Source organism: Rutilus rutilus (genome assembly GCF_951802725.1).
Source record: "Rutilus rutilus genome assembly, chromosome: 10".
Taxonomy (NCBI): Eukaryota; Metazoa; Chordata; class Actinopteri; order Cypriniformes; family Leuciscidae; genus Rutilus; species Rutilus rutilus.
In genome coordinates, this window is record NC_140215.1 from 25,489,579 (window position 1) to 25,506,716 (window position 17,138).

Consider the following 17,138-nt stretch of genomic DNA (forward strand, 5'->3'; position numbering starts at 1 on the left):
TGTGGTGGTCTTCTGCTTCGCCGTGGTGATCTTCAGTCCCGTCCGCTTCACTGTGGTGGTCTTCTGCTCCACCGTGGGGATTCTTCGGTCTTATCTGCTTCACTGTGGTGGTCTTCTGCTCCTTCGTGGGGATCTTCAGTCCCGTCCGCTTCACTGTGGTGGTCTTCTGCTTCGCCGTGGGGATTCTTAAGTCTTATCCGCTTCGCTGTGGTGGTCTTCTGTTCCTCCGTGGGGATTCTTCGGTCTTATCTGCTTCGCAGTGGTGGTCTTCTGCTCCTCCGTAAGGATCTTCAGTCCTGTCCGCTCCGCTGTGGTGGTCTTCTGCTCCTCCGTGGGGATCTTCAGTCTTATCCGCTCCGCTGTGGTGGTCTTCTGATCCTCCATGGGGATCTTCAGTCCTGTCCGCTCTGCTGTGGTGGTCTTCTGATCCTCCGTGGGGATCTTCTGTCCCGTCCGCTTCGCTGTGGTGGTCTTCTGCTCCTCCGTGGGGATCTTCAGTCCCATCCGCTCCGCTGTGGTGGTCTTCAGTCCCATCTGCTCTGTGGTGGTGTCTGTCATGATCACCATGTTCACTTCCTGTATTCAGTTCCTGTTTCCTTTGTTTTGCCTGCCTTGTTTGTTACCATAACCACCATCGTTAATTTCCATGACAACTAATCACCTGCACCTGTCCCTAGTCAGGCCCCTTGTTATCTTTTGCATAAATACCCTTGTGTTTGTTTTTGCTGTAACATCTTCCTGTCCTGTGTTTCCTGGTTTACTCTGGCTACCCAATTTATTTATTTATTATTATTATAATTTTTTTTATAAATCTTGTGGATTATTAATATTAAACCAAACTGCACATGGATCCTCTTCTTTGCCTGTTTCAAACGTCACATAGTGAATGACGTCCCGGGTCACTAAAGACCTGAGGTATGCGTTTAAGGGTTAATGTAATTTTAATTGATATGATTTGTGATGGCAAAGCTGAATTTTCAGCATCATTACTCCAGTCTTTAGTGTTACATAGGGGTGTAATGTAACAATATATTGTGTCACAATATCGCAATACAAAAATGCAACATTGTGTATCGTGGATAGTGACAATATGTATTGTGTATAGTTTAGTAAAATTACTGTGTGAGAAAAAAATTCAAGTTTTCGTGTCAATACTACATTAAACTACTATATATAATGTAAAATAATGCCAATGGGGGGATATTTGTGTAAAAAGTGGCCTACATTATTTTAAATATATCTAGTCAGTGACAGAGTGCAAGCATATTCGTCTAAAATTATTTTGTATTTTCAGCTTCAGAATCATGAATAGTTTTATGGTGTCACCATTGTCCAGTGCATTGGTTTACCAGCAAGTCCAAGCCTATTCATTTACACCCACAATGTAATATCAAATTTAACATTTTAATCAACAGAACATTTTTTGTTAACCTTTTATTGTCTTGGAGTATTGCGATAATATAATATTGTGAGCTCAGTATCATGATTTGTATCGAATCGTGACATGAGGGTATCGTTACACCCCTAGTGTTACATGATCCTTCAGAAATCATTCTACATGTACACATTCTTTCCCTGGGAATCAAACCCATGACCTTAGCATTGCAAGCACCAACGCTCTACTGTTTGAGCCACAGGAAAGCTTTCTAAAAGTATTCTAATAGGCTAATTTGTGACATTTCTGATTATTAGCAATTTTTTTTTTTAAAATTGGGAAAACATGATACATCAGGATTCTTTGATGAATACAAAGTTCAAAAGTTTAAAAGAACAGAATTTATTTGAATTATAAATCTTTTGTATAAATGCCTTTAATGTCTCTTTTTGGCAATTTAATGTTTCCTTGCCGAATAAAAGTATTAATTTCTTTAAAAAACATCTTACTGACTTGTGAATGTGTGAACTGAAGTGTGTAGCCTGTGTTATTTACAATTTATTTTATATAATTATAAGCTACTTATTTATTAAGTAGGCTAGCTATATATGAAAACAATAAAAGTCTATGGTATGTCCCCATTTAGCCTTACAAGTGTGGGTGTGAAAGGAAAATAGAGCTAAAAAAAAAAAAAAAAGCATGATGAATGATCAAATTTGAAGGACATGTTGCCTTCTGTCTACAACAAAAGCTTTCAGTCCAGTTTCACTCTAAAAAAAAAACAAAACAAAAAAAAAACACTGGGTTAAAACCAACCCAATGATTGATGCAGTTGCAGCTTGTGTTGGCTGTATATCACTGAACCGTTAAAATTTGAACCGTCGCTGCGTAGGCTATTTAACCCAACAGTCGGGTTATAACTAAAAATTACCCAACGATTAAGAAATTTACCCAATATTTTTTTGGAAAATAACCCAACATATTGACCCAATATGTGTAAACTAACGGTCGGGTTAAACAAATAGCCCAGCGTTTTTTTTTTTACTGTGACTTTTCTATAGACAGATTCAAAAAGATTAAGTTCAAATTGTGCTCTCGCGAGAACTCTGGATTTCCAATCCAGGGTAACTCAAAAACCCAACGCAGCCAAAACATATTGATAACTAGCTAGAGGCTTGGTCCTCGGTTGAACCATTGAGCTTTTATTCTTCTGAGAACGTCAAAGACCTCCTGATGCAGTTTGTCATCCGTAGGCTACCTCTGAAATCCTCAAGGATGAAGCTCATACTAGCCGCCTGCCTGTGATTGATTGCCGTTGTCACACCTCCAGAGCTCCACGCCCCGACGGATGTGTTTCATGCAGCAAGAAATCGCATCAGTGGAAACAATGGCAGTCCTCTGACTGAAATCAAAACTACAACGGGCAGCCACTACAACATCTTGTCCTTCATCTATTTTGGATTGTCACGGCTCACCGCCCAACAGATACACGGACTTCAGTAGATAAAGAGGTAAAATCACACAATCTGGCTGTGCAAATTACATCACATCTGCTTAGCGCGCCAGTGCACGTGAACTGTAATGTTTCATCAGTGACATGTATCGTGTGATCAATGCATAATTCACAAGGGTGCGATAGTGATACCAATTGTTATGCATATCACGCTTAGACATTTTTGTAATAATTAAATGATAATATAGCCTATTTGTTTCTTATCGTGTGATGCTGCAATTGGAAAACATTCAGTTCTGAATGTTTTGTGCATTTGTAAACAATTATTCTAGCAGTTCTGCCTCAATCTGCCACATATCCGCTGCTTTATAAAAATGTTGTTATGAATAACCTATGAATATCTTTCTGAATACATTTGTTTGCTTGCTTTTTATGTGAATTTCTTCGTTTTTAGTCTTTCTATTTGAGATTGCCCGTTTTTAGTTAGATTATTTTTCTTTACTGATATTTACACTAAATTGGTTCTGTAGAATTAGATCAATTCCATCTGGTGGGAATTTTTTCTTTAAACAATAGTAGCCTACCCAATATCACCATTAACGCTACTGTTTGTTGAATAGGAAACAGCTTGGATAATGTTTACGCATAAGCATTCGTGCTTAAATGATATGTGTTATAGAAATGCTGTAGCCTACATATCCTACTTTAAAGCATGTAAAAAAAAGCATTGTGCCATGATCGAATAGGAATAGTAATGTAATAGTGTGCAATGAAAATAAACAACAATTTCAGGGTCATCAACCATCTTTGCAACTAAACAGGTTAGACAAATGATAATAATAATGCATATTATTTTATTGTTAATATGATTATTATTCTATTATTTATCATTGTGTAAAGTCAAGTCACCTTTATTTATATAGTGCTTTAAACAGTACAGATTGTTTCAAAAGCAGCTTTACAGTGATAACAGGAACATGATGCATTTCGGCTGTTGTTCAGCTGAAGTCTGTTCAGTGTTGATTCAGTTCCATTGTAAAAAGATCATCAATTATTAAATTAGTTCATTTCGTCTATAAAGCAGTTCTGCAACAAATGATCTCATTGTCCAGCTCAGTTCAGTTCTCATACAACAGCGTCAGTACAGTCAGATCAATAATATTGTTGAATATTAAGTGTCCACAACTAAACAAGCCAGAGGCGACAGCGGCAAGGAAACAGAATTATTTCATTATCATTATCGGCATTGGTCAGAAAAGCAATATTGGTCAATCTCTAGTTTCTAACACTTAAATTGATGGTTAGTCTATGGGTGACGACATGGACACCAGCGTTAATTAACACATTGCGGTCTGAAAAACAGCAGAATGTTGCTGCTAAACATTTTACTATTTACCAGGTTGAAAAGACAGGTATTGTTATTGTCAGCTCATAGTACAGAGCTTGCATTAAGTATACCAAAATATGGTTTATTTGCATATTTACATTTATTTACATACTGGATGTCATACTATATTTATTCTGGTTCCATTTTTATTCCACTGGTCCATTATTATGTATTTATATGGTATATCTCTTTCTACATAACAACATCCTGCATATTTCTATTACTTAATTCATATGCTTCTGTCCACCATGTCTCACCTGTACCCATTATTTGTTTGTCTCATCCACACAAAATCTTTCCCCAAGTATTGTATTGTGTAATGGGAATTGAATGGGAGTTTTTAAATAGATTGTCACCAGCATTTATAGACCTGAATGAGAAAAATCCCAATATATGCCAACTGACAATAAATGTCAACTGTCCCTCTCAATTTGATAAACGGAACACAGAGTAGAAAATATATTTAATCAACCATGTGTAACTGTGTCCTGCTATGTGTCTTTTCTAGGGCAATGGAGGTGTCAGATGATGACATGAAACATATGATGCGTTTTTGGAATTTACATCCCCCTTTATATCTGCACTATCCTTAGCAAAGAACAACCCAGAGTAACCATGGCAACAGCAGCATCCTCTGAGTGAGCATCATTCCCTCTTTCATCTGTAAACACGATGATTGTGGTTTGTAGATGCTCACCATATTGCTCATCAGTACTGCACTGCGTTCTCTTTTGTGTCTTATTGCGCTTGAATGGTTTAAAAGCATTTGCATAAATAAGAGCATGATCATATAATGTAACGCTAGCCAAATGACTGATAGCCCTATTTATATATATATATATTAGTGCTGCGCAACGATTAATCGCATCCAAAATACAAGTTTGTTTACATAATATGTGTGTGTACTGTGTATAATTATTTTGTATTCATAAATACACACATATGCATGTATATATTTAAGAAATATTTGCATGTGTATACTGTATATTTATACTAGGGCTGTCAAAAGATTAATCGCGATTAATCGCATCCGAAACAAAAGTTTGTGTTTACATAATATATGTGTGTGTACTGTGTATAATTATTTTGTATATATCAATACACACACATGCTTGTATATATTTAAGAAAAATTTGGAATTTATATATAGAAAAATTATATTTATATATAATATAAATTATATATAAATATATACAGTATATGTATGCAAATATTTCTTAAATATATACAAGCATGTGTGTGTATTGATGTATACAAAATAATTATACACAGTACACACACATATATTATGTAAACACAAACTTTTATTTTGTAATCTTTTGACAGCCCTAATTTATACATAATTTATATTATATATAAATAACAAATTTTTCTTAAATATACACATGTATTTTTGTGTATTTATATATACAAAATAATTATACACAGTACACACACATATATTATGTAAACACAAACTTTTATTTTGTATGCGATTAATCGCGATTAATCGTTGCCCAGCACTAAAAGTATACAAACTTTATGTTAGATTTGATTCATTCTTTTTTTAAATCATACGCTAGTGTAAGTTTGTATTGTTATTTAATATAACTCACACTTTTGGTCTTCTGTTGCAGGTAATGTTTCACAACGTCTTCAGCGTGGAGAGTAATTCTCTTAACAGGAGCTCGCATAACCATGGCAGTGGTTTAGCTATGACGTTCCAGGCTTGAATGGATGAGACCTGGTAACAGCTGCCATGTTCGCCTGTAATGGCAGCTCACTGGAGGGGTGTGGCCTTCTTGAACCCATAGAAACTGAGACGCAAGAGGCTGATACTGCCCTCATGCCCACCACTCTCAGGGTGGCACTGGCTGCCATCATGATCTTCATGATCACCATCGGTTTCCTCGGCAATGCCATTGTGTGTCTGATAGTGTATCAGAAACCGGCCATGCGTTCAGCGATTAATCTGCTCCTGGCCACGCTGGCCTTCTCCGACATCATGCTGTCGTTGCTATGCATGCCGTTCACCGCCGTCACTCTCGCAACTACGGACTGGAGCTTCGGAGTGGGATTCTGCCGCGTGTCCGTCATGTTGTACTGGTTATTTGTTCTGGAAGGTGTGTCCATCCTTCTGATCATCAGCGTCGATCGCTTCCTCATTATAGTCCAGCGGCAGGACAAGCTAACGCCGCATCGTGCGAAAATTCTCATTACCGCGTCATGGGCTCTGTCGCTCTGCGTGTCCCTACCGTCCGTGATCGGCTGGAGGACGGCCGGGATCGGCGCACAAGTGCCGCAGTGCATTCTGGGATATAGCGAATCGCTGGCGGACCGGGGTTACACGGTTCTGCTAGCCGTCGCGGTGTTCTTCGTGCCATTCGGTGTGATGTTGTATTCCTACCTGTGTATTCTCAACACGGTGCGACGCAACGCGCTGCGCATCCACAATCACACCAGCGAAGGCAGTGTCGCCATCAACCCTGTCAGCAAGTTGGGTTTAACCGGTCTTCAGCGACCCCAAGTCAACGTGGACATGAGTTTCAAAACCAGGGCCTTCACCACCATCCTCATCCTTTTCATCGGCTTCTCCGTGTGTTGGTTGCCACATACGGTGGTGAGCCTGCTGGCGGTGTTCAGCAGACGCTTCTATCTCAGCCCGGCGTTTTACCCCGTCAGCATCGGGGCGCTGTGGTTGAGTTACCTAAAAGCGGTTTTCAACCCTGTGATATATTGCTGGAGAATCCGAAAGTTTCGCGAGGCCTGTCTGGAGTTTATGCCCAAGACTTGTCATCTCTGTCCCAAGATTCCCGGACGAAGCCGTAGGCGTATAAGACCCAGCAACATCTATGTGTGCAGCAGTGAGACCCAGTCTTCAGTCTAGGATTCGCACCAACGGATGTTTAAAATTGACAAGCCAAGAATGAATGATGATGTTTAGATATGACACACTTGGTTTCGAGGGACTGTGTCCTTGAAATCCCATGGAGATGAGAACGCTTATTAATTGAGTACTTGATAAATACCTCCTCCTATCGTAGACTGCAGTGATGAAGGAAAAAGCATTAGCTGTCTGAAATTCATCAAAGCAATAGTCTTATATATTCCTGAACTGGGTCCTGTTTCTTTTATTTCAGTTGGCAAAGGTTTTACAGGTTGGCAAATAAAGTATCTAAACTGGTGATATACTGAACATGTTTGGTAGAATTTATTCATGATTAGGTGAGGGAGTCAGACTAAGCTGATTGGCTGGTCTTCCAGCCTGGTCATAGCTTTAGAAGGCTTGGTTTAGGGGTTTTGGCCAATTCTCTAGATGGCCAGGCTGGAAGACCAGCTTAAACCTGCTACATCTAGCTTAAAACTACCTTAAACCAAGACCATTTTCACTTCTATCATGTTCTTTCAGTTTGACTGAAGAATTTTGCTTTTGCAGTTTTCATATATCAATAGTGTTGTCAAAAATATTGATATTTTGATACATATTGATGTTGGAATATTGGAAACGGTTCCAGTACTCCTTTTATGCAGTATCGATACTATACCACAAACCCGTCTCCTCTCAATCGCTCCTCTCATTTGCTCCCGTTGAATAGTGTTGATGGTACAGGTACTGAATTTCAGCGCGGGGTTGCAGGTATTTCGCATAATTCTACTCATCAACTCATTGATACATAAGTGGCTTATATGAGATATTTTGTGACTTATTGCGCTTAAAGGTTGTATCAGTGATTTCAGGCCCCAAATTTTTTTTAGCGCATTCATCTAATCTTTCCTAACGATCCGCTAGCTGCCCGCCCCATAAGCATGCTGTCAAAAAAACGCGTCTCTGTAGGCAGCCTAGGCTCTGAAATCTGCACACAAAAACAATTGGTTTCACCAACCACTCAAAACAAAAACAAATAGTGTTCCGACCAATCACCGACAGGGGGTGGGTGTTGTGAGGTTTTGAGCCAGCTTCTTCTTCAGCTCCGACTTCGAGTGCAGCCGTGCACGAGCACAAAACCTCACAACACCCACCCCCTGTCGGTGATTGGTCGGAACACTATTTGTTTTGGTTTTGAGTGGTTGGTGAAACCAATTGTTTTTGTGTGCAGATTTCAGAGCCTAGGCTGCCTACAGAGACGCGTTTTTTTGATGGCATGCTTATGGGGCGGGCAGCTAGCGGATCGTTAGGAAAGATTAGATGAATGTGATCATTTTTTTTGGGGCCTGAAATCACTGATATAACCTTTAAACGGTCAAACACACAAAATGATGTCAGAATGCCTGTCTTGGTGAGTATTCAGGTGAATGCAGTCAGTTTTTAAACGTAAATGAATGAAACAGTATATAGGATCTGTGCATAAGCTCTTAAAGTGACAGCAGCCTAATACACTTTGACTCCTGTTGATCAAAGAACAAAAGACAAAGATAAAATCACTCGCTGCTCTTGATTGAATAACTTTTGTGACTTTAATTGTAAGCATTATTCTATTTTTACAGTGAAGACTATACCGTGTTATTTTATATTTGATTACGTTTTTTTAGTATTTCTTACCTGAATACTACTGTTAGACCCACCTTAAAAACTTAAAGCCATGTTTATTTCATTTGTTAGTTTATTTCATCTATTTATTCAATTGCTTTTATTTGTGCTATCCTTTGCAATTTGTTCATTTTTATTTTATTACTGATGGTTTACTTTAGTTCAAAGTTTCAAATAAAGCCTCCCTGTTCTGTGTGTAAGCTATTGCAACAAAATGACCCAAATTATCAAAGAATTATGAGATAATAATAAAAATATCTATATGGCAGTTTTCCCTGTGGTATCGAAAATGGTATTGAATATCAATATTTTTCAAGGTATTGTATCAAAGTTGTACATTCCAGTATCATGACAACACGTCAAGTTCAACTGAAGAATTTTGCATATGAAAATTGCATAAAACTACCATTATAGATACTCTCATTTAGTATTTTCACCATTCCTGAAATTGCCATTTGGAGTGCATTCTTTTTTATAAATATCAGTTAAGCGAGAAATGCAGATTGGGGACAGAGACATTTTAATTAGGTTTCTTTATCAGTAATTTGGGAACTATGCCTATATAAAAAGCCAATACTCAAGTGGTTGACCGGCATCTTCTGGTTGCCAAGGCAATAATGTAAATAATCGACGAAGTGAAACAAACTCTTATTTTATACAATAAATAAACAAAATGTTTATTCAAATAAAGTGGACATGGTTACCAGCCAGTGCTAATAATTTGTAAATGGCCAAATATTGGCCTGTTAATTGTCTGGCCAGACATTGATTTCATTTCTTTCTGAGCTGTAAATCTGTGTGCAGATGCATGTGTAAATATGATATAACTTCGTCAGGTTCGTACATTGTCATCGACTCGTTCTTTATTTAGCTGAGGTTTCTTTCTGCACTAGCACACATTGTACTGTAGGTGGCAGTAATGGTCATGTGATGTGAAACGTCTCTCACATAAGCGCAGAACAAGATAACTTCTTCCTGCGCTTTCCGGAAATGGACTGAGAAATATGGCGTCGCACAGGGGTGACAGAACGAGAAACCCCACATCAGATGCTGGAGATGTTTCCAAAATCGACCTTCTGCTTCACCCAGAGCTCCTTTCTCAAGAGTTCATTCAGCTCATGTTACATGAGGTGAGACTCGGAGCCACATGAAACGTGTCGGGTTACTGTAGGCCACATCGCATAACCTTGTTCCTTATATGATAATAATAATAATTAGGTTATTTTTGTTCCGTTCGTCTTTTCTGTATAGTAACTTATACATTTATCAGACAGTAAATATACCTGAAATCTGAAGAATGAATACATCAACAGTCATTGAACAGCAGCAAACGAGTCATGCCTGCGTTGTGTTTTAGAGGCAGATAGCAGTGGGTGATCATGAGGACCGCGACCGGCTGACAGGTCTGTACCTGCGACATGTGCTTCCTCTCCCGCAGAGAGATCTGCCCAGCAGCCGCTGGGGGAGGAGGATGGAGAGGAGCAGAGCGCACAGGTACTGTACTCCCTCACACTCACACGGGTCATGATGATGATGCTGCTGTCCCGCCTCTCCCGCTGTTAATGCACTTACATGACAAGAATGATTTTAAATGATGTGTGCGCGTTCACTTTGAGAGCGCCGCTCCAGGGTGTGCGCGCGCGCTTCAATACAGTCAAAAGCGTGTCAACATGACGATTCCCAAACTTTACAGGGTTTGTTCATAGAAAAAAAAAGTAAATTACTCACTCTCATGTCGCACTCATTTAAAGTCAGTAGTACTGTAACGTATTTACGTTGTAAATCTGTTCATCATATAAAGCCATCGTGTCTCTTCAGAATATTTGGATTAGACCGCTTGATTATTTTTACAATATCTTTTTGACATTTGTTTTGTATCTTTTAAGTTTTATAGGAATTGACTTTAAATGGACAGACAGAAATTTTCCAAGTTTCTTAAAAAATATCTTCATTTGTGTTTCGAAGATGAACGAAAATCGTATAGGGATCTTCGCCGTGACGTCACGACGCGGTTACACGCGCTCTGGTTGGCAGAAGAAAAGTAATAGCACAAACACAGAACACAAATGGTTGTATCGTGCTGTGTGATCGGCAAGATTGGTTACTGTACTGTGTGTATCAACTGTGTACATACCCTTATAAATTAAGGGCAAATTATTGTATTTTCATACATTTTTACGTATTTTAACCAATGTTATATACAGGGCCTGAAGTAAACTTTTTTGACTACCAGCCACTGTGACTTTTTACCAGACAGTTTTTTTTTTGGCCTCATAAAATGTGAAAAAAAGGAATTGCACAAACATTTGTTCTTTAACTTGTAAGAATACACATTTAAGTGATCCATACAAGTAATAATAACTCTTAGAATACAGATATAGACCTAGTGCAGTTCGTATGTAAACAAATTGCACGTGGCTGTGTTGATGGCTGGGCAGCTGTTAGTTACAGCGTTCAGGAACCGTTAAGCAGAACTAAATTAATATTGTTATTACTGGTGAAGTTACCGGGTAGGCTACCGGACATTTTCTCACCGGTTCCCAACTCCCAACATCTGTGCAACTGTCATTGTACTGCCTATGTCAGCGTTGCATTATCTCATCTCATCTCACCAACAGTTTAGCAGCTAATACTTAATTCACACATTCAAACGTAGTCAGAGAAGGGCCTCATCTTTCTCTCCGATCACATATACGTTCCGAAACACTCAAACTGCACTGCTTTCACAGATGCTTTGTTTACTCCAGTAATGTGCCGCCAGATTTTTTAGCTGTAAATCCAACGAAATTGCTGACTTCGTTTAAATGTCAAAGAACAACAAAAAATTCTCACTCAGGTGATATGGATCAGGCAGAGAACATGAACCCTGGTTATATAAAAGCTTAATTATATCTCTTTTTAGCTTCTTCGGACAAATAATTAACATATGCTGACAAAACACAGGTAGACTGCTGCAACATGCGACATGTTTTGGTTCTTTTTGCCAACCAGTTCGCGCCCACGCCCATATCGTGACGTCACATTTGACTCCGGCGAACATCCCTATAGGTTTGAAACGACGTGAGAGTGGGTATGATGACAGAATTTACATTTCTGTGTGAACTGTACCTTATAAATAGAGTCAACCTGAGCCTTGGACAAAACTAACTCTATCCTGACTAATATCGTTACACCACCGATACATATCGCATAACAATTTCTCGTTACACCCTTGCTGCTACGGATATACACTACCGTTAAAAAGTTTGGGGTCAGTAAGATTTTTAATGTTTTTAAAAGAAGTATCTTCTGCTCACCAAGGCTGCATTTTATTTGATTAAAAATACAAACAAAAACAGTAATATTGTGAAATATTATTCCAATTTAAAACAGCTGTTTTCTATGTGAATATACAGTAAAGTGTAATTTATTCCTGTGATCAAAGCTGAATTTTCAGCATCATTACTCCAGTCTTCAGTGTCACATGATCCTTCAGAAATCATTCTAATATGATGATTTGATGCTCAAGAAACATTCATTATTATTATCAATGTTGAAAACAGTTGTGTACAAAATTATTTGATGAATAGAAAGTTCAAAAGAACAGCATTTATTTAAAATAGAATATTTTCTAACATTATACATGTCTTCACTGTAACTTTTCATCAGTTTAACTCATCCTTGATGAATAAAAGTATTGATTTATTTTATTTCTTTCCCCCAAAAAATAAAATTAAAATTCTTACTGACCCCAAACTCTTGAATGGTAGTGTTTAATGTTACAAAAGCTTTAGATTTCAGATAAATGCTGTTCTTTTGAACTTTCTATTCATCATAGCATCATGAAATAAAAATTTAAATAACTGTTTTCAACATTGATAACCATCATAAATGTTTCTTGAGCATCAAATCATCATATTAGAATGATTTCTGAAGGATCATGTGACACTGAAGACTGGAGTAATGATGCTGAAAATTCAGCTTTGATCACAGGAATAAATTACAGTTAAAAATATATTAAAATAGAAAACTTAAACTTTAAATTGTCATAATATTTCACAATATTACTGTTTTTTGTTTGTTTTGTTTTTATCAAATAAATGCAGCCTTGGTGAGCAGAAGATACTTCTTTTAAAAACATTAAAAATCTTACTGACCCCAAACTTTTGAACGGTAGTGTACGTTTTTTCAGGGTGGGGTGTCCGTTATTATAATCTATTTTTATTATCATCATCATCATCATTTATTATCATGCTAGTTGTACAGAAGGAACACAAGCAGTTTCCCAGATGAGTGATCAGTTATACAGTGTTGCCCTGAACAACAGTTATTATTCCAAAAATATTTGACTGAAGTGTCACAGAGCGCTTTGTAATAATCACTTATACTCTTCCCCTTTGCTTAAATTCTTCATGAAATCAAAATGGTAAATTCTTTTTTTATGGAGTTTTTCAGTATTTATTTTAAGCGATTTAACCATCCACATCGTTATTTATTTATTTATTTTAATTCTAGTGCCCTTGTAATCTTTAATCAAAGATTTAATCATTCTCTAATGATGTTTACTGGCGTGAGGGCGGGATCAACCTGTCACTCACATGACATCACAGCCACAACCATCCAATCAATTCCCCATGGACAAAATTAAAGTCCCGCCCTACAGTTTTTCTTTTTACAGTCACAATAGGGAAGAAAAGACTATCACAACTTCAGTTTCATGTTGCGTCTGTGTTCAGATTCAAAAGTGCTTCACATCTGGTTTGATGACCTTTGATGACAAATCTTGTTTCATGTATTTTAACTAAACTTAATACAAACTCTGAAAATGTGGACTAAAAGGAAAAATTGATTTGAGAGGGCAAGCAGTTGGGAATTTTTTTTGTGTGCGTGAACACTAAACAACATTTTGTTCTGTTCACAGAAAGTAGTCATACGACTGTTGTGTAACTGCATGAAAATGTCCAACGTGTTTTCTCTTATTGATATAATGTAACTCTGTTTTGTTTCAGTTCAAGCGCTGACAGTGGCAGGAAGAGGCCGTTGATTGTGTTTGACGGCAGCTCTACTAACACTGGCGGTGTGAAGCTGAAGAAAGTTGATACTTCAGCAGCACCTGTCACCACAGACCGAATAAAGCCCCCCGTTTCCAGCATCAGTCTCACGAACCCCATACGCAAGCTCACTGGGACCTCTACAAACTGCTCTTCCTCAAATTCCTCTAACAGGACGCCGGTGTCGTCGCCGGGGGCCAGTCCCAAAAGCCCCTGCAACCACTCGAACGCTGCCAACTCCTCGCTACATTCAAACAACACCACGTCTAAACTAAAGCGCTCGTCCCCCAGCGACGGAGAACATGACACTGCTGTGAGTATGACACTAACACCATGGAAATCTGTGATGTAGGTGTCAGAGTGAGGTTTGGTTGGGAATTGAACTTTTCTGATTTAAATTTTATTTTTATTTGTTTGTGGCAGAAGGACATCAAGTCGCCTGATTCAAAGAGGAAGATTCAACATATCACATGGCCATAATCTCTGACATCATCAAGGACGGATGGTTAACGCCACTGACATCGTCTGCTGGGTCTCTGTGTTGGCCAAGAAAGACACTCACGATGGGACACGTGAATTTGAAAGATGGGTTCTTGTCACACACCTCAAGTTGTCACTCTTTACTTACCAGCCTCAGGAAAAGTGACTTGCGCAATGTGACCCTCCGATTCATTTCACACCAGGAAATGCTTCGGCTTTCGACTTTATGTCGTGGTGAAGGACCTGACACATTCCTAGCAGTTTTATGTTGGACTGCTCAGATTTTCCCTTTAGAAATCTTTCTTGCAATTAATAAACTCCATTGCACGTGAATCATGTTGACAAATCAAACCCACCTAGAGGAAATAGATGGACATGCTCTTGGTGTGTTTGAGATGTCTGGTGTTTTACTGACATAGGAATATACTGAGTAACTTTGAAGAAATCACTCTTTTCTCCAATAACATGTTTTACAAGTTGATCTGTGATTTAGATCGGAGTAGGCCCATCCAAGTTTGGCCAATATCAAATAAATCTGTTGATAGTTTTGTATTCATAGCCCCCATAGGGTCAAAATGCAGTTGTGATGTGTTTCATCATGCATTGATGTATTTAAGTGAGAAAGCGTAATGAATGGTGTTTCACATTTCAGTATTTTAGTGAAGCTTTTTCTAGGCATTATGAATTGAGTTTTTTATTGAACTGCATGGAAAGTTCCTCACTGACAACAAGCCTGATGAAATAAACGGCTGAGTGTTGATCATTATGTTAGTGTGTGTTTTTTTTTTTTTTTTTTTTTTAAACTAACACTTTAGTCAATCTTAAGTACACTGCCAAAGTCCATAAAATAAAAGTTTATTAAATATTAATGGTGTTTGAATTTCATTCCATTCATAATTCTGCTTTGTTACAAGTACAGTCCTGACTCCTATTGAAAAGTTATTTTTTAATTTTATTTTATCAATTTAGGAAACATGATATTTTTGTGGAAACCATGATACATTTTTTTTCAGGATTTTTTGGATGAATAGAAAGTTTAAAATAACAGCCTTTATTTAAAATTGAAATATTTTGTAATATAAATGTCTTTACTGACACTTTGATCAATTTCATGCATCCTTGCTAAATAAATGTTTTAATTTCTTTAAAATACTACTGAATCCAAACTTTTGAACCATAGTGTAAATTCGAATGACAATTACCCAAAATAATTTAGATTTTTTTTTTTAAATTAACCGGGACCATTTTAAGCCAAAATGGGGGTCAACCTTGAACAAATTCCAACAGAAGCAAACTCCACTGATTTTGTATCCTCAATATGTCCTGAGTAAGGAAAAAAAAAATCCCGAAGGATCCCATTAGGGGAAAGTTTAGAAAAAGACCCAAATATAGCCTATTCATACGCCTATTCATTCTTTCTCTCACATGAATAGGGTAAACATTTTAACCTTTAGATATCACCATGAACATCATGAACATACATCAAGACAAACAAAAAAATATATTACAAGTTCTTTGACATTGTTTGGTAACATGGACAAACGGTGCACAATCTAATTACGTATGTGCTAATTTGCATAAATACCACAACAGATCTAAACATTGGGTATAGCCAGGTGAAAATGTCTTGTTGAATCTTGTTGACACATAACAGTAAAGTACTTGATGTTAAGGTCTGAATGGAACCCATTTAGGCTACCCATGAGCATTAATACATAGAGGCAGGAAGAAGTACTTTAAACCAGCCTTTATTCATTTTTAAGAGATGGGGTTTGGGGCTGGGTCCGCGGGACTGTTTCTGGGGGACGAGTCTGAGGGAAGAACAGGAGACAATGGTAAGGAGAATGCAGAAGACAAAAGGTAAGTAAAATAAAAGGTGAATCCCCAGAAACAGTCCCACGGACCCAGCCCCAAACCCCATCTCTGCAATAATAATGAATAAAGGCTGGTTATTCCTGCCTCTATGTATTAATGCTCATGGGTAGCCTAAATGAGTTCCATTCAGACCTTAACATTAAGTATTTTACTGTTATATGTCAACAAGATTCAACAAGACATTTTCACCTGGCTATACCCAATGTTTAGATCTGTTGTGGTATTTATGCAAATTAGCACATACATAATTAGATTATGCACCGTTTGTCCATGCTAACAAACAATTTAAAAAAAAAACTTGTAATACAATTTTTGTTTGTCTTGATGTAAGTAATCAACTCAGTAATTTTCATGGTGATATCTAAAGGTTAAATTTTTTACCCTATTCACGTAAGAAAAATAATGAATAGGCGTATGAATAGGCTATATTTGGGTCTTTTTCGAAACTTTCCCCTAACGGGATTCTTCGGGACTTTTTTTTCCTTACTCAGGACATATTAAGGATACAAAATCAGTTGAGTTTGCTTCAGTTGCAATTTGTTCAACCCTTTTGTCATAAAATGATGGACTAATTATGCAATATTCACTTTTACATGGTTTTTGAACAAATATGTCAGCAGTGAGTGTACAAATCCACCCACTCCTTTTTTGAATCCCCATAAATCATTTAGTTCTTGGCAGAGTGTCCGAGGCAGCTGTAAAGGCTCTGCCCTCTTCTGGAAAGCCAGCAGCTCATTTGCATTTAATGCATGCACAAAAGCAGCACGCTTTTCCTTCCACTCAAAAATGGGCATTTACAACATGGTATATATAATACATAAGTTTGTGTCTGAAACTTCACAGACACATTCTGGGAACACCTTAGTCTTATATTACATCTTGTAAGTGTAAGTGGCATAATAGGTCCCCTTTAATATAAAAGTGAACAATGATGGAGACAGCAACGGTTATAATGAGGTCCATTGTCTCGTTCTTTGTAGTTTATATCCAATTAGAGATCAGAGAACTTCTACTTTGTTCTTTCGCTCTTG

The 17,138-nt window shown here is 37.7% G+C and overlaps 2 protein-coding genes across 2 annotated transcripts; both read left to right on the forward strand.

Moving 5' to 3' along the window:
• Positions 1 to 2,472: 2,472 nt before the first annotated feature.
• Positions 2,473 to 7,388, forward strand: gpr45 (G protein-coupled receptor 45). The gene is made up of 3 exons (XM_084421384.1): positions 2,473 to 2,886; positions 4,724 to 4,853; positions 5,832 to 7,388. Exon 3 carries the CDS (start codon positions 5,954 to 5,956, stop codon positions 7,079 to 7,081), a length of 1,128 nt encoding a protein of 375 aa, XP_084277510.1. The 5' UTR covers positions 2,473 to 2,886; positions 4,724 to 4,853; positions 5,832 to 5,953; the 3' UTR covers positions 7,082 to 7,388.
• A 2,230-nt stretch (positions 7,389 to 9,618) lies between these two features.
• cUnh2orf49 (chromosome Un C2orf49 homolog) lies at positions 9,619 to 14,992 on the forward strand. The gene is made up of 4 exons (XM_084420826.1): positions 9,619 to 9,852; positions 10,080 to 10,216; positions 13,711 to 14,065; positions 14,176 to 14,992. Exons 1-4 carry the CDS (start codon positions 9,727 to 9,729, stop codon positions 14,230 to 14,232), a joined length of 675 nt encoding a protein of 224 aa, XP_084276952.1. The 5' UTR covers positions 9,619 to 9,726; the 3' UTR covers positions 14,233 to 14,992.
• Positions 14,993 to 17,138: the final 2,146 nt, after the last annotated feature.

Coding starts and splice junctions, on each gene's coding strand:
- gpr45 (XM_084421384.1), top strand. CDS start 5,954: ATGTTCGCCTGTAATGGCAGCTCACTGGAGGGGTGTGGCCTTCTTGAA.
- cUnh2orf49 (XM_084420826.1), top strand. CDS start 9,727: ATGGCGTCGCACAGGGGTGACAGAACGAGAAACCCCACATCAGATGCT. Junction 10,217..13,710: donor GAGAGGAGCAGAGCGCACAG/GTACTGTACTCC, acceptor GTTTTGTTTCAG/TTCAAGCGCTGACAGTGGCA. Junction 14,066..14,175: donor ACGGAGAACATGACACTGCT/GTGAGTATGACA, acceptor TGTTTGTGGCAG/AAGGACATCAAGTCGCCTGA.